Source organism: Nansenia antarctica (genome assembly GCF_963989245.1).
Source record: "Nansenia antarctica genome assembly, chromosome: 17".
Classification (NCBI taxonomy): domain Eukaryota; kingdom Metazoa; phylum Chordata; class Actinopteri; order Argentiniformes; family Microstomatidae; genus Nansenia; species Nansenia antarctica.
Genome location: NC_137687.1, coordinates 560278 through 580855, shown reverse-complemented (window position 1 = coordinate 580855; position 20578 = coordinate 560278). Strand labels below are relative to the sequence as shown.

The window sequence follows — 20578 nt, the reverse complement described above, 5'->3', positions numbered from 1 at the left end:
TCTCATTCACCAATTCACACACATTCTCACACCTTGCAAGGCGCCGGCCCGCTCACTGGGAGCAATTTGGGGTTCAGTGTCTTGCCCAAGAACACTTCGACATGTGGCCAGCCGGGGCTCGAACCGCCGATCTGCCAACCTTGCGATCATTAGATGGCGGCTCTACCTCCTGCGCCACAGCCTCTACCTCCTGCGCCACAGCCACCCCGTTCGTTGGCTGCAGATGAGAGTAGGAACAGGACGGACACTGCCCACCATCCAATATTCATCCGGGGGGTGGATGCTCAGTTTTCCGTCACTGAGGAACCGGGTTAAAAGTCGCCCGCGGGCCTTGTAATTGACGTGTGTGCCACAATGAAACCTCACAAACCTCCATGACATGGTGCATCGTGTTTCCCTGGGGAGGGGGAAACAGCTTCATTCATTCAGGGCTAGATCTATTATCCTTCTGAAGCTCACACTTTTCCCCAACCTCACATGTATTATACAACGTTCTGTGCTCTGTAGGCTAACAACCCTGCTCCTACCCTGCCAGTCTGCACTGATGTTAGAGGAGCGCTAACAACAGGGCAACAACTTCGCTGCTGGACTTTTAGTTGCATTTCGGGCGTCATTATGCCATCAAAGGGAGGAAATGCGACATGGAAATATATCAACATGCAGGACTGCCATGCACCAATCACCTTTAAAACAATGTCGCAACGTTAACTAGCTAGCTAGAGACATCATTCTTTATTTTCCACCTCTGCTCCTCTACGGTACATTAAAGTCCAAAGCCCGATGCACCACAGAGGCATTATCAATGACAAATGACTGCTCTTTCATTTGGTTCTGAAATATAGTGATACTTAGTACAGTGAGACTTCAGAACAAAATCGTCTCTGATCAGAGAGCTGCTCCACGGCCCAGCCGGCCGCGCCGCCGGTTGAATACAGAGTGGCTCCTTGTCTGCACATCAAAAAGACGCCTCAGAGAAACTCTGGCGAGGCCCAGGGAACCAGAATCCCTGGGGTCTCCCTCCCACATGAGGAGTTCAGCAGGGGCCCTCTGAGTTGAGTTTCATCTCCCTCTCTGGTGGTCGTTAAGGACAGCGGCAGGCTAATTCAGAGGCTAGTGCTCTGACTACCGATGCTACTACTGATCAGACATGCCTATTTCAGATAAAAAAACACGGCCATGATTGGGAGAGAGAACTAATTTGGGGAAGATGTCAGGTCAAGAAATGCATATCTCATAGAGAATTATTGATAGTAAGAGTGTATGTATGAGCGCAAGCAAGGCAGCGAAAACCCTGGCAGTTTTTTTGGGGAACTACATGAGGGATGTTTGAGTGTATATACGGCACGGGGGGGTTCTAGGAGGGGAGAGAGAGGCTTTGATCAACGTTGACACAGCGTTTTGGGTGTGGGTTCTTTCCCTCTCTCTCTCGTTAGTGTTTTGCTGTGTACTGGATACACAAGTGTCAGGCTGAGCTAGACCCTCCCCCCCAGCTCGACGGCTGTGGTACTTTTCTCTCTGGGTCTCAATGGAGAGTCTCAATCAGCCGGGGGAACGGGGGGAGTTAACCTCTGTCAGGTGAGGTTTTAGGCTTCCTGTGTAGTATATTTTGGCACAGATACACACACATAAATCATATAAACTGTATAAGAATGTATAAGCTGTATAGGTTGCCTTTTGCTATAACGTTCCTCCTGAACTGTGGGGGGGGGTAGGGTAGGGTTTACCACCCTTTGTTGAAGCCATGTGGGCATTCTAAAATGGTTTCTTGTGATCTGTGCCCTACCCCCTGACCTATAACCCAAGTGACATCATGTAAAATCTGTCTAGTTTTCACACCTGGGGCATCTCTACAGTAAATGTGATTGGCTATTATTTGAAACTGTATTTACATATTATTGTTTACAAACGGGGCAGCCAGGGGGCTGAGCACGGTCTCTCATCATTCCAGATCTCTCTCATCATTCCAGATCTCTCTCATCATTCCAGATCTCTCTCATCATTCCAGCTCCTCTCTTCACCTCCTCCCCCCAGCATCAGCTGTTCTTGTCACCTGTACCTTTGTTTAATAAATAGTCTTAAAACTCAGACGTTTATTTGTGATCCATCTCAAACAAGTTACTTAGAAACAACACACACCTGCTTGCAGGTTAAACAAGAGAAATGTTTCCTCAAAGTTGACATGCTGTACCTGTCCATAGAAGGAATGTTCCATTTGAAACTGATTCAATTCCAAAACATAACTGTATAAGCCTGAACTCCGTTAACAATGTACGCTTCCTCCAAGCACGCTTTCGGCTGTTACCCAGCCTGTTACCTTATTAAGTATTGCATGGTTTTAGCACAGAGAAACACAGACATACAGAGACATAAAGAGTGTACTTTATCAGAGATGATATTTCCAAAGCCCCCACACTGGAATCATTAGCATAGGAAACCGATCATCATCTACTATCGCCTCGTAACCATTCCTCTCCCATAACTCCCCATTATGAATCTGCTCTCTGCCAGTAGTGAAGCGCAGTAATCCCCAGGTCAATTTAGCAGGATCTGTTAGCGTTAAGGGCTGGCATATTTTGTATCTAAACTCAGTGTTTACGATGCGGGTGGATCGGGGCTGCATGCATAAACAGGGAAAGGTTTTATGTGTTTATGTACCCGGCGCCTGTAGGCTCTCCTTATTGATCAAAGTTGACAGCTACACATGTTGGCTAAAGAGAGAAACATCATGATGTATTTTTGCTGCATTATTTACTACGGCTGGCCTGGCGAGGCGACGGTCCCTGGGGTGATGAGTCTCCAGATACGTTACAGAACTCAGACCATCTGAACCCTAGCCCGCTGCTGAGGTCTCATTCGGCACCGGGTGGTTTTTTAATGTTCCTTTATGCATTGTTATGTTACGTAAACGTTTAATTTAAGGTCAGAGAATCAGTGGACAACTTTTGATCTAAATATCGAGCTGTTTTGTTTGTCGATTCCAGTCATGTTATATAAATTCAAGATTCCAGATAGCTTTATTGTGTCACACAGTGACAGAAATTCTCCTTCGACAGGCAGAAGTGCAGCTCAAGAATACAGTTTCCACATTAAAAACACACATAGGTCACATACATTAATACATACAATAAAAACAGACAGACATAGCAGTGTTTATTAAATGTAGTGCCTATTTAAAAAGTCCAGTCATTTAAAAATAATAGTAAACATTTTAAATAAATTTAAATACATAAATACATACATATATTACATTTAGCAGAGCAGTCATCTGCAAAGGTTTGGATTCAGATTAGCATGCTTCCCTGGATATAGATACAAGTTATCAAAACATGTTCAACTGACTGAGCGCTCCAGGCCAAACACTGAAACACTAAAACACTAAAACACTAAAACATGTATCTTCTGTTTAACAGATGTGGAAGCAGGGTTTTAGCGAGGTGCAGAGAGAGCGTAGTGTGTTCATATTCAGACGGAGCAGCGTCGCCCCAGGCAGAGTAATCACACACCGCTGATTGGTCCATCCTGATCCCTGCAGGTACACAGCCTCTAAAAATAGGGAAGCTGTCTGCTAACGACTCTCAGACCTGCCTTACACACGCAGCCTGGGCTCCAGGTAACAACCTGTTCTCCCTCACCTGGTGGGACACACCTGGGTAACCAGGTGGAGGGCGGGGCTGGTGGTACACACCTGGGTAACCAGGTGGAGGGCGGGGCTGGAGGAGAGATGGAAACTCTTAACATTGATAGGCTGACCTATGGGTGCAGGGACCGACCATCCATGAGATCAACATTATAGTGTTCATCATGTTTTAAAGCTAAAGCTAAACATGCTATTGTTTACAAACGATTCAGTAAAGTAAGCTCATATTTTGGGTTCTGATGGGACTATCACAAACACACTGTCACAAACACTAATTCCCACAACATTGTACACTTTGATTCACTTTTCATGTCAATGGAAAAAAAACTAAAACATTGCACGGTGCCACAGACAAACACCCTCACAGACAAACACCCTCACAGACAAACACCCTCAAATACAAACACCCTCACAGACAAACACCCTCAGTCTGAAACCCTGGTGCTGTTGTGGCGTTGCTGTGGCGTTAGCCTGAGTCACCGTGTGCTAGCTGGATTAATTAGTCTGGTTGGCGCGTCGGGCTGTCTTAGAATGCTCAGCAGCGGGGGCGCCCACGCCGACCTCCCTGCGTCTGATTGGCTGCTACAGGGGCGTAGGAGATAAAGTATTGTATTTCTCTCCAGCGTCTAGAGGAGCTGTATCTCTCTGACGGAGGAAAGAAGAGAAAACTGTTGTGCGCTTTGGGCTGAGAGTGTTATATACGTGTTTAACAGTTCAGAGAGGCAGGTCAGGAAGTTGGAGAAATGGAATCAAACCGCCGTTTGGCGGAGAGAGGTCTCCTGGGAAACTGGAACAAGGAACAGTGAGCATCGTGTCGGGGTTGCCATGCCAATGTCGGGGTTGCCATGCCAATGTCGGGGTTGTTTGGGCTTCACATCACCTGTTCTCCCATGCATACAACCTTCCCTACCCCTAACCATCTCCCCTAACCCTGCCAACCCCCCCCTCCCCCCCTGGACATGCATACAACCTCCCCTACCCCTAACCATCTCCCCTAACCCTGCCAACCCCCCCCTCCCCCCCTGGACATGCATACAACCTCCCCTACCCCTAACCATCTCCCCTAACCCTGCCAACCCCCTCCCTCCCCCCCTGGACATGCATACAACCTCCCCTACCCCTAACCATCTCCCCTAACCCTGCCACCCCCCCTCCCTCCCCCCTGGACATGCATACAACCTCCCCTACCCCTAACCATCTCCCCTAACCCTGCCACCCCCCCTCCTCCCCCCCCTGGACATGCATACAACCTCCCCTACCCCTAACCATCTCCCCTAACCCTGCCACCCCCCCTCCTCCCCCCCCTGGACATGCATACAACCTCCCCTACCCCTAACCATCTCCCCTAACCCTGCCACCCCCCTCCCCCCCTGGACATGCATACAACCTCCCCTACCCCTAACCATCTCCCCTAACCCTGCCACCCCCCTCCCCCCCTGGACATGCATACAACCTCCCCTACCCCTAACCATCTCCCCTAACCCTGCCACCCCCCCTCTCCCCCTGGACATGCATACAACCTTCCCTACCCCTAACCATCTCCCCTAACCCTGCCACCCCCCCTCTCCCCTGGACATGCATACAACCTCCTGTGCCTGTTCGCTAACTCTGTGTTCATGTTATCTGTTGCTTGTTGTTTCTGTGTTTTCTGTTTTTGTCAGCGTCTTTGAGCCCCGGAAAAGCGCTATATAAATACAATGAATTATTATTGTTATGATTATGATTATTATTATTATCAACTCCTTGGGTACAACCTCCTCCCAGGCTGACACATGCACACTTCCTGTCTAGCTAATGATGGCCTCTAACATCACAACAACATGAGTTCTTCATCTCTGATACGTTCCAACAGCCAACAGGCAGAGGACACCAGCATATTCCCGGCTCTCTCTGTCCACTGGACAGATGATATCTTTGAGTGTAGCAGCGAGCCCTACACACAGACACACCATACAGACACACCACACACAGACACCCTACACACAGCCCTACACACACACACAGCCCTACACACAGACACACAGCCCTACACACAGACACCCTACACACAGCCCTACACACAGCCCTACACACAGCCCTACACACAGACACACCACACAGACACACCATAGCCATAACCTGCACCATCGCCCCTGCAATCATCCCTCCCGCTAGTGGTAACATACGATATAGGAGTAGCACTTTACATATCAATTGGAAAACGAGGTGTTGATGGTTTAATTATGATAATTCTGTTTGTGCCTAGTGAATTCGCATGAATCCCCGTGGAGAATAATAATTAATCCATTACAAACAACACCTGTTATTCAATATGTTGATGAAGACACCTCAGAGCTCAACAACACAAGAGCAGCACAATAGCGGTACGATGTGCGTAGTTAAGACATGTAGTCTTTAAGAGGCGATTATAGGAGATATTCTTCAGATTTGTTCATGTTTGTGTTTGTCTTGGTGTGTGTGGTACGCTGTAAGCCTCACCTCATGGGTAGAGGCAGCTATTGTTTTTCATTTCATTCACGATGCGTCAATGTGCGTAGTTAAGACATGTAGTCTTTAATTAAGAGGCGATTATAGGAGATATTCTTCTGATTTTTTTGTTTTTGTGTTTGTCTTGATGTGTGTGGTGCTGTAAGCCTCGTAACCTCATGGGCAGACGCAGCTATTGTCTTTCATTTCATTTCCTGGAAGCCCACGGATCTTCGGTGACGATCCTCGGAGATGCAATTATTCTGTTTGTATCCATATGAACTTTGTCTGGTCTTAGGTCGTCACTTCGATCTTACCGCTGACTAATCCAGCTCAGCTGTTATATTACTGCTTGTTGTAGTTGTTGTTTTATTACGTTGTTATCTGTCAGTTACACAGTGGGAATTCATACTGCACCTAGTGCCAGAGATCTTGTTGAACTTTATGATAAAATAAAATACAAATTCTTCTAACATTTACAGAGATTCATGGCCAAAAATATTGGCACCCCTGCACTTCTGTCAGATAACGGGTGTTGTTGGAGTTCTGTGCAGAATGATATCAGATCTGGCTGTTTTTTCTCCGCTTGTGTTGTGTTATTCCAATGCAAAGAAAATACATAAACATGTGAATATCAAAGCATTTGTAACGGCAACAATGTTCTGGGAGAAGTGGTCCATTATCTGAGAAAAGTGCAATATGTTTGGCCATGACTGTAAGTGTGCAGTTTGTTGACAGCCAGCCATGACTGTTCCAGACTGACCCTTGACCCCTGACTCAGCATAGAGAATGGAAGTACACCTCCATAATCCCTCAACCAGACATATTCCTCATAAACACGCTGTTTCAACCAGACATATTCCTCATAAACATGCTGTTTCAACCAGACATATTCCTCATAAACACGCTGTTTCAACCAGACATATTCCTCATAAACACGCTGTTTCAACCAGACATATTCCTCATAAACACTCTGTTTCAACCAGACATATTCCTCATAAACACGCTGTTTCAACCAGACATATTCCTCATAAACATGCTGTTTCAACCAGACGTATTCCTCATAAACACGCTGTTTCAACCAGACGTATTCCTCATAAACGCGCTGTTTCAAGCTGCTGTCTCTGTGTGGTCCTGACATTTGCAGAGTATTAGTTGTTCAGGGCTGTTGATTGTGTCTTATAGTCTAATATCATATGAAACCTCCGTCCTCTATTCAGGCTGACTGGAAACCACTCCTGACATTTCACTGCAGGAAGCATCAATGTTTACACTTGGTTTGAGGTGATCCTGTTGAAGTGTTGAAGTGGGACAATGTAAATTCTGCCACAATTGTCTCAAGTTTACTATATATATATATATATATATATATATATATATATATATATATATATATATATATATATACGTTTGAGGTGACGGCCCCAAGACTCTGGAACGCCCTCCCCCCTGACCTGAGAGACTCTGGAACGCCCTCCTCCCCCCTGACCAGAGAGACTCTAGAACGCCCTCCCCCCTGACCTGAGAGACTCTGGAACGCCCTCCTCCCCCCTGACCTGAGAGACTCTGGAACGCCCTCCTCCCCCCTGACCTGAGAGACTCTGGAATGCCCTCCTCCCCCCTGACCAGAGAGACTCTGGAACGCCCTCCTCCCCCCTGACCTGAGAGACTCTGGAACGCCCTCCCCCCTGACCTGAGAGACTCTGGAACGCCCTCCCCCCCCCTGACCTGAGAGACTCTGGAACGCCCTCCTCCCCCCTGACCTGAGAGACTCTGGAACGCCCTCCTCCCCCCTGACCTGAGACTCTGGAACACCCTCCTCCCCCCTGACCTGAGAGACTCTGGAACGCCCTCCCTCCTGACCTGAGAGACTCTGGAACGCCCTCCCCCCTGACGAGAGACTCTGGAACGCCCTCCCCCCTGACCTGAGAGACTCTGGAACGCCCTCCCCCCTGACCTGAGAGACTCTGGAACGCCCTCCTCCCCCCTGACCTGAGAGACTCTGGAACGCCCTCCCCCCTGACCTGAGAGACTCTGGAACGCCCTCCCCCCTGACCTGAGAGACTCTGGAACGCCCTCCCCCCTGACCTGAGAGACTCTGGAACGCCCTCCCCCCTGACCTGAGAGACTCTGGAACGCCCTCCTCCCCCCTGACCTGAGAGACTCTGGAACGCCCTCCTCCCCCCTGACCTGAGAGACTCTGGAACGCCCTCCTCCCCCCTGACCTGAGAGCCGCTCCCTCAGAACTCATTCTTTAAACGCCAATTAAAGACTCACCTGTTTAGGCAGGCTGTCAGTCAGCTGTAGACATCAGCCACCACTCAGTCCTGATGGCGGCAATGTGGATAGCAATCCTCTGGTTCAGTCTGGGGTACAAGTCGCTGCTCCGGTAGCAGGCAGAACGTCCACGGTTTAGTCGTTGTACACGGTACACGTTTATCATAAATGAAAAATAACAAACCGGCTAACCATTTAAACTGAAACAAAACCCGGAATTGCTAAACGTCAAACAATAGTCCAAACTTAAATAACAAGATAGTAATACGTCATTGTCGCACGCTCTCCAAACACACAGCCAACTCTGCCACAGGTGTCTGTGGTTTCCTCTCACTCATTCAATCATCTGTCACGCCCCTTGCACTTCCTCAAACTCTCACATATGACTTCTCAAGTGATCTGATTGGCTTAGGAGCACGTCACTCAAACAAACGACAAAACAAGACCGGTTCCACAATATTTTCCAAAAAATACAAAATAATCAAGTGTGGAAAATAAACACTTTTGGTTTCTGTTTACATATACATTTTTCAGATCTCTACATACAGATACAAGTAGATATTTCAGTAGAGGAGTAAACAGTGCAGGCCCCTCCACAGACCTGGTCTGGTATCATTTCTCACTTATTTTCCACTAGTTTACTGAGCTTCAAACGACTGTCAAATGAGAACGCATTACATAGCTTTGTGAAAAGTAAACAACAGGAGATCGCCTACAGTACCTCCGCATGCCTGTCAAAGCTTCACCGTGTGGGAGGATAGAGAACCGTTGACCTTGCAACCGCTACGAAGGTAGGGGGTAAACATATAGTAGTGTTAGGAAGGAAGGGTTACATCTCTCCTATATGAATAATAAGACCTGTGCATACATTAAGTCTAGGCTAGGTCAGTGCATACATTAGATACATGTGAAAGGCCCCTGGTCTACTGGTTTTAGTCTTTAAGGAGTGAACTTGGGTGCAACACAAAGTTAAGGTCAATGATTACTGTCAGATGTATAATGTACTGTATCTGTACTACTGTCAAATGTATAATGTATGTATGTAACTGTATCTGCTTACACACAACATACTCATTCTATGCATCAGGTCAAATGTTTAAAAAACAAATGATTTTCTTCCTGAAAATCACTTGATTCGTTTTATTATACTTTTTTTCCTTTTCTTTTTTTGGTCTTGAAACAAGTAGGGCCTACTGTACAAGTCGTACAGCTTGTATCAAAAGCTTTTTTTCTTTTGCAAGTCTGTCAAAACATGATGAAACATAAAGAACAGCTTCTGAGAAGCTTCCGCCACACTGGAGCTCCTAAGTGTGTCTGTCTGACAGCCGTGGTCACGAGCCCAGAGACCCCCAGGCTTGGCTGTTTCCACTGGGGGTTCACTGACACTGACTGCAATGAAGTTTGGGAAACAGCGGTTTATGATATCCAGACCAATCACAGGAACAACGTTCTTTATGACGTTCTTTATATCCCGCAAGGACTCTCTCTCTCTCTGTCTTTCTCTGTCTCTCTCTCTCTCCCTCTCTCTCTCCCTCTCTCTCTCTCCCTCTGTCTTTCTCTGTCTCTCTCTATCTCTCTCTCCCTCTATCTCTCTCTCTCTCTGTCTCTCTCTCTCTCTCTCTGTCTCTCTGTCTCTCTCTCTCCCTCTATCTCTCTCCCTCTATCTCTCTCTCTCTCTGTCTCTCTATCTCTCTCCCTCTCTCTCTCTCCCTCCCTCTCTCTATCTCTCTCTGTCTCTCTCTCTCTCTCTCTCTCTCTCTCTCTCTCTCTCTCTCTCTCTCTCAGGAAGGTGTTTCACTGTACTGTAGTTAAGAGGCCTATGCTGTACACTATTGTGTTTCCTATGAATACACACACACAGCCCCTTACCATGACCTTCAACAAACACTTCTGCAAAGGCTGACAAGGCAAAACATGTTATTGCTGTAAAAAAAAAACTGAGACCTCCAGCAAACGCATCAAGAAACGTATCCATGTACGCACATCCCACTTTCTTCTCTCTCTCTTGAAGGGCCGAACCTAAAAGATCATCTTTGCTTTAATTCGGTGGCTAGGTGACAAGCCTGCGGTCCTTTGTGTGCGGTGGGGAATGTAAATGCGACGCACGCGGTAATTGCTCCGGTATCGGGGGGGACGGGACAGAATTGGAATGAGTCTTGGAGGTCAGAGCCTGGTTGATTGAGAAGCAGCAGAGGAGGAGGAGAGAGAGAGAGAGAGAGAGAGAGAGAGAGAGAGAGAGAGAGAGAGAGAGAGAGAGAGAGAGAGAGAGAGAGAGAGAGAGAGAGAGAGAGAGAGAGAGAGAGAGAGAGAGAGAGAGACAGAGAGAGAGGGTCGGCCCTCCGCCACGGGAACACAGATTAGGGCTGGGGAGACCCAGGCAGCCATGACAGGCGTGTGTGTACCTGTGTTACCTTCTGTTCACTAGGGACAAGAGGTCAGGGTTTCTCCTGGATCAAAATGAGGCAGAGGTGGTACCAGTGGTGTTTGACATCGGGGGGGACCCATGAAGTGGGGCGGTCTGGGGGTCCTTAAACGAGCATCAATTACTTAATTTCTTGCATTCTGGTGAATTTAGATGCACCAATTTGTGCCCTTTCTGCATCAATTCATGGTGGAAATGTCATTATTTACGTAAAGGAGAACACAATATTCAGGCACCAGATGTAAATAAATCACTAAAACAAAGTAACTTTCACTAAATCACTAAACTTAATAACCGAGCAAAGTAACCACTAACAAAGTGAACCACCAGCTTGGCACAGAACACAACATGGTGGAACTGTTGTTGATGCTGATTATCACAACAGCTGATGATGATGATGATGAGCACTCAGCGTCTTTTAAGGTCTCTGCTGATTGGCTGTCACTGGCCCAGGTGACCTCTGCTGGTTGGCTGTCACTGGCCCAGGTGACCTCTGCTGGTTGGCTGTCACTGGCCCAGGTGACCTCTGCTGGTTGGCTGTCACTGGCCCAGGTGACCGCTGCTGGTTGGCTGTCACTGGCCCAGGTGACCGCTGCTGGTTGGCTGTCACTGGCCCAGGTGACCTCTGCTGGTTGGCTGTCACTGGCCCAAGTGACCTCTGCTGATTGGTGGTGTGTTTCTGGGAAGATCCCTCTCCTGGTTGAAAAACAATACAGAAAGCAAAGAGACACCCACACACACACAGAGAGAGAATGCCATCCTAATGACAGCCGTGACACCGTGTGTGTGTGTGTGTGTTTGGGGGGGAGCGAGGGAGTTTCCTCCGTAATGACTGAGCACTGTATGTTCTCTGGCAGAGGAGCAGAGGGGGAAGGAAAGAGAAGGAGAGAGCGAGTGAGATAGTGTGAGAGTGTGTGAGAGCGTGTGAGAGTGTGTGAGATAGTGTGAGAGTGTGTGAGAGTGTGTGAGATAGTGTGAGAGTGTGTGAGAGTGTGTGAGATAGTGTGAGATAGTGTGAGAGTGTGTGAGAGTGTGTGAGAGTGTGTGAGATAGTGTGAGAGTGTGTGAGATAGTGTGAGAGTGTGTGAGAGTGTGTGAGAGAGTGTGAGAGTGTGTGAGAGTGTGTGAGAGTGTGTGAGAGTGTGTGAGAGTGTGTGAGAGTGTGTGAGAGAGTGTGAGAGTGTGTGAGAGTGTGTGTGAGTGTGTGAGAGTGTGTGAGAGTGTGTGAGAGTGTGTGAGTGTGTGAGAGTGTGTGAGAGTGTGTGAGAGTGTGTGAGTGTGTGAGAGTGTGTGAGAGTGTGTGAGAGTGTGAGAGTGTGTGTGAGAGTGTGAGAGTGTGTGAGATAGTGTGAGAGTGTGTGAGAGTGTGTGAGAGTGTGTGAGAGTGTGTGTGAGTGTGTGAGAGCGTGTGAGAGTGTGTGAGAGTGTGTGAGAGCGTGTGAGAGTGTGTGAGAGTGTGTGAGAGTGTGTGAGAGTGTGTGAGATAGTGTGAGAGAGTGTGAGAGTGTGTGAGAGTGTGTGAGAGTGTGAGAGTGTGTGTGAGCGTGTGAGATAGTGTGAGAGTGTGTGAGAGTGTGTGAGAGTGTGAGAGTGTGTGTGAGTGTGTGAGATAGTGTGAGAGAGTGTGAGAGTGTGTGAGAGTGTGTGAGAGTGTGTGAGAGTGTGTGAGAGCGTGTGAGAGTGTGTGAGAGAGTGTGAGAGTGTGTGAGATAGTGTGAGAGTGTGTGAGAGTGTGTGAGAGCGTGTGAGAGTGTGTGAGAGCGTGTGAGAGTGTGTGAGAGTGTGTGAGAGCGTGTGAGAGTGTGTGAGAGTGTGTGAGAGTGTGAGAGTGTGTGTGAGTGTGTGAGAGTGTGTGAGAGTGTGTGAGAGTGTGTGAGAGTGTGTGAGAGTGTGTGAGAGTGTGTGAGATAGTGTGAGATAGTGTGAGAGAGTGTGAGAGTGTGTGAGAGTGTGTGAGAGTGTGTGAGAGTGTGTGAGAGCGTGTGAGAGTGTGTGAGAGTGTGTGAGAGTGTGTGAGAGTGTGTGAGAGTGTGTGAGAGTGTGTGAGAGTGTGTGAGAGTGTGTGAGAGTGTGTGAGAGCGTGTGAGAGTGTGTGAGAGAGTGTGAGAGTGTGTGAGAGTGTGAGAGAGCGTGTGAGAGTGTGTGAGAGTGTGTGAGAGTGTGAGAGTGTGTGAGATAGTGTGAGAGTGTGTGAGAGTGTGTGAGAGAGTGTGAGAGTGTGTGAGAGTGTGTGAGAGTGTGTGAGAGTGTGTGAGAGTGTGAGAGTGTGTGAGATAGTGTGAGAGTGTGTGAGAGTGTGTGAGAGTGTGTGAGAGAGTGTGAGAGCGTGTGAGAGTGTGTGAGAGTGTGTGAGAGTGTGTGAGAGTGTGTGAGAGTGTGTGAGATAGTGTGAGAGTGTGTGAGAGTGTGTGAGAGTGTGTGAGAGTGTGTGAGAGTGTGTGAGATAGCGTGAGAGTGTGTGAGATAGTGTGAGAGTGTGTGAGAGTGTGTGAGAGAGTGTGAGAGTGTGTGAGAGTGTGTGAGAGTGCGTGAGAGTGTGTGAGAGTGTGTGAGATAGCGTGAGAGTGTGTGAGAGAGTGTGAGAGTGTGTGAGAGTGTGTGAGAGTGTGTGAGAGTGTGTGAGAGTGTGTGAGAGTGTGTGAGAGCGTGTGAGAGCGTGTGAGAGCGTGTGAGAGCGTGTGAGAGTGTGTGAGAGCGTGTGAGAGTGTGTGAGAGTGTGTGAGAGTGTGTGAGAGTGTGTGAGAGTGTGTGAGAGTGTGTGAGAGTGTGTGAGAGTGTGTGAGAGTGTGTAACAGTGTGTGACAGTGTGTGAGAGTGTGTGAGAGTGTGTGAGAGTGTGTGAGAGTGTGTGAGAGTGTGTGAGAGTGTGTGAGAGTGTGTGAGAGCGCGTGAGAGTGTGTGAGAGTGTGTGAGAGTGTGTGAGAGTGTGTGAGAGCGCGTGAGAGTGTGTGAGAGTATGTGAGAGTGTGTGAGAGTGTGTGAGAGTGTGTAACAGTGTGTGACAGTGTGTGAGAGCGTGTGAGAGCGTGTGAGAGTGTGTGAGAGTGTGTGAGAGAGTGTGAGAGAGTGTGTGAGAGCGTGTGAGAGTGTGTGAGAGTGTGTGAGAGTGTGTGAGAGAGTGTGAGGGTGTGTGAGAGTGTGTGAGAGTGTGTGAGAGTGTGTGAGAGCGTGTGAGAGTGTGTGAGAGTGTGTGAGAGTGTGTGAGATAGTGTGAGAGTGTGTGAGAGTGTGTGAGAGTGTGTGAGAGTGTGTGAGAGTGTGTGAGAGTGTGTGAGAGTGTGTGAGATAGTGTGAGAGTGTGTGAGAATGTGTGAGAGTGTGTGAGAGTGTGTGAGAGTGTGTGAGAGTGTGTGAGAGTGTGTGAGTGTGTGAGAGTGTGTGAGAGTGTGTGAGAGTGTGTAAGAGTGTGTGAGAGTGTGTGAGAGTGTGTGAGAGTGTGTGAGATAGTGTGTGAAAGCGTGTGAGAGTGTGTGAGAGTGTGTGAGAGTGTGTGAGAGTGTGTGAGAGTGTGTGAGATAGGCCCACAGAGACACAGAGCTCTGGCCTTTGTGTGTGAGGCTGCTGCCTTCTGTCGGACACGGCAAACTCTTTATCACCGTCTAATGGTTCCACCAGGCCACGAGGGTGGTACAGGGTTGTTATACCACCCGACTAAGTACCACATAACCCTTAATACGGTCTGCAGTAACGCTCACTACAAACCTTTTCAATCGATGGTCGTTTCAAGTGGGAGATTGTAAACAAAACTATTGAACATTGTTGAGCCGTTGTCTTATTAAACCAGAGGTGGCCGAGCAGTCGGAGTCTAAGAGCTCCCCCCAAAATTATTGGGGTACCATAAAGAGCCACATTATAGGCTACATGCAGGCTCACAAAAGCACTTCCTCTCACACACACACACACACACACAATCAATACATTTCTAATAGGCTACAAGACCAGTGGCGTCATTTCAGCAAAAGCCAACATATGGCAAAGTACCAAGTACAAGATTGCGGTGGTGAAAATAGACCTATTTTGATTATCATCCTTAAAATTTCGAAACTGCAGTTTTTCCATTAAAACCAAAAAAACAAATCTATTACCGGTACACTCTCCCCGTGCATAAGAGCTACAGAATAGTGCCAGATGATGTCACGGCGGCGGCGAGAAATAACGATGTACGTTTCATAGAGCAATAATTGCCAAGAACAGCGGTTCTCATCTCACCGAGGTCTTGCATTGCAACACTGTGGAGCTCAGTCAGGGGGACGTGGCACCGGGGGAAGATGTAGATGTGAGGATCTCCGCTGCTCTGCCAGTGGAGAGAGAGAGACAGCAGCATGTAGATGTAGATGTGAGGATCTCCGCCGCTCCGCCAGTGGAGAGAGAGACAGCAGCACAGATGTAGATGTGAGGATCTCCGCCGCTCCGCCAGTGGAGAGAGAGAGACAGCAGCACCGTAACTATTATGGTGATGTGGGGAATTATTTATCTCCCAACGTTCGTTGCACAGATAGAGCTGAGTAAGACGCTCTCTGTTTTAATGCAGGACTACACTCCGCCTCATCGCTCTGTCACCCCGAGGACCCTGGGTAAATTAAAGGGGAGGATGGGGCCGGGGTTGGGGGATGGGTGGTTGGGTGGTTGGGGGGGGCGGGGGGTGGACTTTGATGCAGGACCGTAGGGCGGCTCGGCCGTGAAGCAGAACTTGTGATCTGCCCAGCTGGCCACTGGAGGAGCGGCCGGTCAGGAGCCAGGAGGCGGAGGGTTCTGCTGCTCTCTGTTCCTCTCTGTTCCTCTCTCTCTTCTCTCTCTCTTCTCTCTCTCTCTTCTCTCTCTTCTCTCTGTTCCCTCTCTTCTCTCTGTTCCCTCTCTTCTCTCTCTTCTCTCCGTTCTCTCTGTTTCGCCCGGCGCTCTGACATGTGTGAGCTCTCTGAAGCCACAGCCGGGGCGAGGAGGAAGATCACAACAACATCATGTAGTTGAATATACGAGAGAGAGAGAGAGAGACAGAGAGAGAGAGAGAGACAGAGAGAGACAGAGAGAGAGAGAGAGAGAGAGAGGGAGAGACAGAGTGAGAGAGAGACAGAGAGAGAGAGACAGAGAGAGAGAAAGAGAGAGAGACAGAGAGAGAGAGACAGAGAGAGAGAAAGAGGGAGAGAGAGAGACAGAGAGAGATAGAGAGAGACAGAGAGAGAGAGACAGAGAGAGAGAGAGAGAGAGTGAGAGAGAGACAGAGAGAGAGAGAGAGACAGAGAGAGAGAGAGAGAGAGGGAGAGACAGAGAGAGAGAGAGACGGAGAGAGAGAGACAGAGAAGATCACAACATCATGTAGTTGAATCACAACAACGGCGCAGCAGTTGTATACACGGTAGTAGATGTTTTTGATGATTGAGTGCCTTCCCACGACATGTGCAACTGTTGGAATGAAAAGAGGAGAAAGAGAGAGAGTGATTCATTAGTTGTTTGATTGATTGATTCGATGATAATGACCGTTTCAATGTTCAGTTGAAAGGCAGGGGGTATAAGGTATAATCGCTGTGCTACTGTAATCACAGCATTCTGGTACCATTTGTCATCCTTGTAGGGTCGGTGATAAACTATGACTTAATTATAGGGTTAACCTTTATAAGAAGGTTTCTATTGGCTTTCATGAAAAGAGAAAAGAGAGGGCCTCTGGTCAATAAACACCCCATTTAATAAACAAATATATCTACTGTCAACAGCGCAGCTTTTATATAATGCAGGGAACTCAAACACATTTCTTTTCATTCGTTTGTTTCAATCACTCCGCTGTAGCAGCAGCTAGTTGGCTGGCAGCGAGACGCGTGCGTTCCCTCGACGCCCAGATAAAACATGGGGTCTGTCACACGGCCCGCGCCCCGGCTCTGCCACGGGAGCTCTAATGATCGCAATAAAAAACAAATGCAAATGATTACCTTGGGGTTCCCTCTCCTGTCAGCGCTGTCGCTCAGCCCCCTGGCTGACAGGATGGATCACTGCCATCTTCTCTTCTTCTTCTCTCTCTGGCCACGTAGCCTAGCGAGCGGCGGAAACATAAACACACACTGAGGTACAGTAACACAGAGAGAGAGAGAGAGAGAGAGAGAGCAATAATGATGGAAACATGGAAACATAAACACACACTGAGGTACGATAGAGAGAGAGAGAGAGAGAGAGAGAGGGAGAGGGAGAGGGAGAGGGAGAGGGAGAGACAGAAAGAGAGAGAGAGAGACAGAGAGAGAGAGAGAGAGAGAGAGAACAATAATGATAACATTCTATTGAGCTGTTCTCTGCGGTGTGTATGTGGACAGCGTGTGGTAAGAGAATAGCTACCGTATGTGTTCTAGAATGTAAAGGGTTTGGTTCTACATTCTGATGATCTGTAGAATGGAGTGTCTTTGGAATACCATTAGATGCATGGGTTAGGCCCAAGCCCGATTCCCTTTTCTACCCCTGTGGCTCGTTTTGGAGTGCCACTCGCTTTGGAGACAAGGCCTCTGAACAGAGCCACAAGCCATAGTGGTTGAAATCGTTCCCCTATGAAATGGGACAACCCTTCAACACCCTGATACGTCATCAGTAGTGTCGTAGAAAAGCATTGACGCTCGCGATTCATTCACAACTTAAGTTTTACGCTATCAATCGATCAAACAAGTCATCAAATAAAAAAGAACAATGCTTCATTATGAATGAATGAATGAATGGTCTTTATTGTCATTGATATAGTACAGGTACCATACAACGAAATTTGGGAGACCATGACAGAATAACGGCGCTCTAACCTGTATGAAACCTGTGCTCCTACCCTGCCAGTCTGCAGGGATTTAGGACAACAGTGCAACAACTGAACGCGGCTGAACTTTAGTTAAATTTACGGCGTCATATGCCATCAAAGGGAAACATGGAAAAGTGCATGACTTGTTTTTAATGCGTTCCGAAATCCGATGTGACAGGAACGCTGGAGAAACAGCCGCTGTCCACTGCATTAGTTAACTACATGTCCTTGATGAGTCTCCCGCTCACTGCCCTCCATCAAAAATGGCACATCCATCAATAACATTACATAATAACAACTGCTCGGATTAGATTGAGGGTTGTTTTGGTTTAATAAGTGCCACTATACAGCTATATCGTCATATACCACTATCATGCACAAATCAGCCTAATGTTAGATAGATAACTTAACATTCAATATGTCTCCCATCATCCGCTGTCAAACGCTTAGCTAGCCACCCGGATGATACCACGTGTTAAAATTAGACAACTTAAGTTTGTTATACTAATCAAGCAAATTAAACAGTATACATCCTCAGCTCCCCAAACCCACAATATTCTGTATGAATACAGACTGGTTGCTGTTTACTCTTGATAGTATAATAACGGCAATGTGCTACAACGTAACAGGTGCTGCAGGCAATGGCTTACGCTATGCTGAGCTCGCTGCCGAAGCACAACACCGCGGCTGGAACACTGAAGTCCGCCCAGTGGAGGTGGGGTGCAGAGGGTTTGTGGCAAGATCTACCACCAGATTGTTTACAGACCTGGGAATCAGAGGCCAAAGCCTGCGTTCAGCCATCAAAGCTGCATCGGAAGCAGCCGAAAGAAGCAGCCAGTGGCTTTTTATGAGAAGGAAAGATCCCTGCTGGGCCCCGAAGTAGCCAACCAGAAGGTATGCGGTCAGCTTAGGCCTGACTCAGGGAAAAGGACGCCCCTGCCTTGCATAGTCTCATGAGACGTCAGCCATTCTCATGACGAATTAGGATTGACGCAAGTTCGGGGCTGATCCCCCTGAGCTGGCCACCTCTGGCGAGGGTGTATAACACCCCATGACCTGGAGGAACACTACTGATGATGCGTCCGAAATTAAACCTAACCCCCCCCCCCCGCATGAACCACTCACCACCAAGACGACACACACGCACACACACACACTCTCACGTACGTGCCTGCACAAAGGAATTTACATCTTATCCTGTGTTTCATAAATCAGAATGTATATAGAATGTATATAGAATGTATATACAGTAGAATGTATATAGAATGTTTATAGAATGTTTAGAACGTATTAATAACTGCCTCCTGATTGCAATTGATTGCATAACTGACAAGCACAAAGTGAATATTGAACAAACTAATCTAAACTAATGAGTTACATGGTCGTAACCGTTTGTAAATGTTTTATAAGTGAATAATAAACTGCTTATAAAGGATGTATTAACTAATTACTGTATAAACCATTTATAAACACTTTACAAATGTGACCTTAATCTAAAGTGTTACCAAGGCAATACACGTGATAGTTAAGACTGTTTTCATAAGCAAGGGACTCTACTGTCTGTTTATGTTAATATTTCTGTGTCATCTTAATAACCAAGAGTGTTCATCGTGCGTTGGATGTCTAATCATGTAGAAATGTCACATATTCTGAACCTTCCCTGATCCACACCATCTGGTGCACCTGAATAGTCATGAAACGCCTCAGAACAGCTTGTTAGAAGATCTAAGCACAGGAAAACATTATTGACAATACATCAACTATCAAAGAAAACAGATGCATATTGATGACCTAGATACTTATTATAACATCTTACCTTGGACCCTGTTCTATGTCATTGATATATATATGTTACGGTACATGTGGGAATACGGTATAGGAAAACTAGGGTTAGGGTTAGGTGCTAGGGTGCTACGGTTAGGGTTAGGGGTAGGGTTAGGGTTAGGGTTAGGGTTAGGGTTGGGGTTAGACATGCCAGCATGTACCAAGTCGACGTAGCACCTAACCCTAACCCTAGTTTTCCCACATGTACCGTATTCCCACATGTACCGTAACATATATATACATTCAATACACTGTCTGACTTCATGCAATCATCTTGTCAAGCATGATGATACAACCCCATATAGTATCTAGGGGATATGGAGTAACAATATGATAAACATATTCACACTGTGAACTAAGTTTATATTGGATACAAAATGTAAATATGTGTTATGACTGATGGAGTGACTGATTTATAAACACACAATTAAGTGATCCTTTACTAGAAGGTTATCTAAACCTTGCTTATCCAAAAGACAGTTGAGGCAGACCATTTTACAAAAGCATTTCATTATAGATTTGTTTTTTACAATGTACAGTATTCATATCCATCAGTCAAACCATGCCAGATACTTATATCTTATATGTGAATCACTTGTACAGTGATGAATGTGACACTCGCCCCCTCTACATTCAGAGAATAACAATTGTGAAATTAGATACCAAGTTCAATGAATGCAACTCTCTTTTTAACTTAATGAGAGAATTATAATGAAACCTACCCCCCCAAAAAAACCAGAACAGTCCTGTGGAAGGAAGTTTTAGGTGGACTTAACTGAACTGTGGGCTGAAATTACTTTTTATAATGATCTGAATTTAAATAATGTATTCAGGGACGGATTTGGATTGCAGATATCCGCGATGACGAGGATATATGACTAAACACCAGATGTGCCGAACCACCTCTGAGAGACTTACGGAATGATCCGATGATTAACGGCGACTGCTGATGCCTGCCGCATTAGCCGACTCTGCGTCTCGTCTGGGCGCAGACAGAGCCGTCTTCCAGACAGAGATGAAACATGCATGGCCTGGATTTCTTTTTGTCAGATGGTCTGAGAGCAGTGGCTGATGCAGAGCTCACAGGATAGTTTGAGGCCTTGTCCACACAGAGACCAATTTCGGTGTTTCTGCCAAAGTGTATTTATCGTAGGGACGTTTTGTCCACACGGAACCGTGTTCTGGGAGCCTG

General features: G+C 47.2%; 1 protein-coding gene across 1 annotated transcript in view; it reads right to left on the bottom strand.

Annotated features, from left to right (window-relative positions):
• cdh19 (cadherin 19, type 2) overlaps positions 1 to 20578 on the bottom strand; it is a gene marked incomplete at both ends in the record, with an annotated part of 76330 nt that overhangs the window by 55742 nt on the left and 10 nt on the right. Inside the window, 3 exons of the mRNA XM_080547701.1 lie at positions 3633 to 3710; positions 11211 to 11498; positions 20557 to 20578. The exon at positions 20557 to 20578 is cut by the window's right edge and continues 10 nt beyond it. Of these exons, the coding sequence (XP_080403827.1) occupies positions 3633 to 3710; positions 11211 to 11498; positions 20557 to 20578 (388 nt within the window). The remainder of the gene's footprint in view (positions 1 to 3632; positions 3711 to 11210; positions 11499 to 20556) is intronic.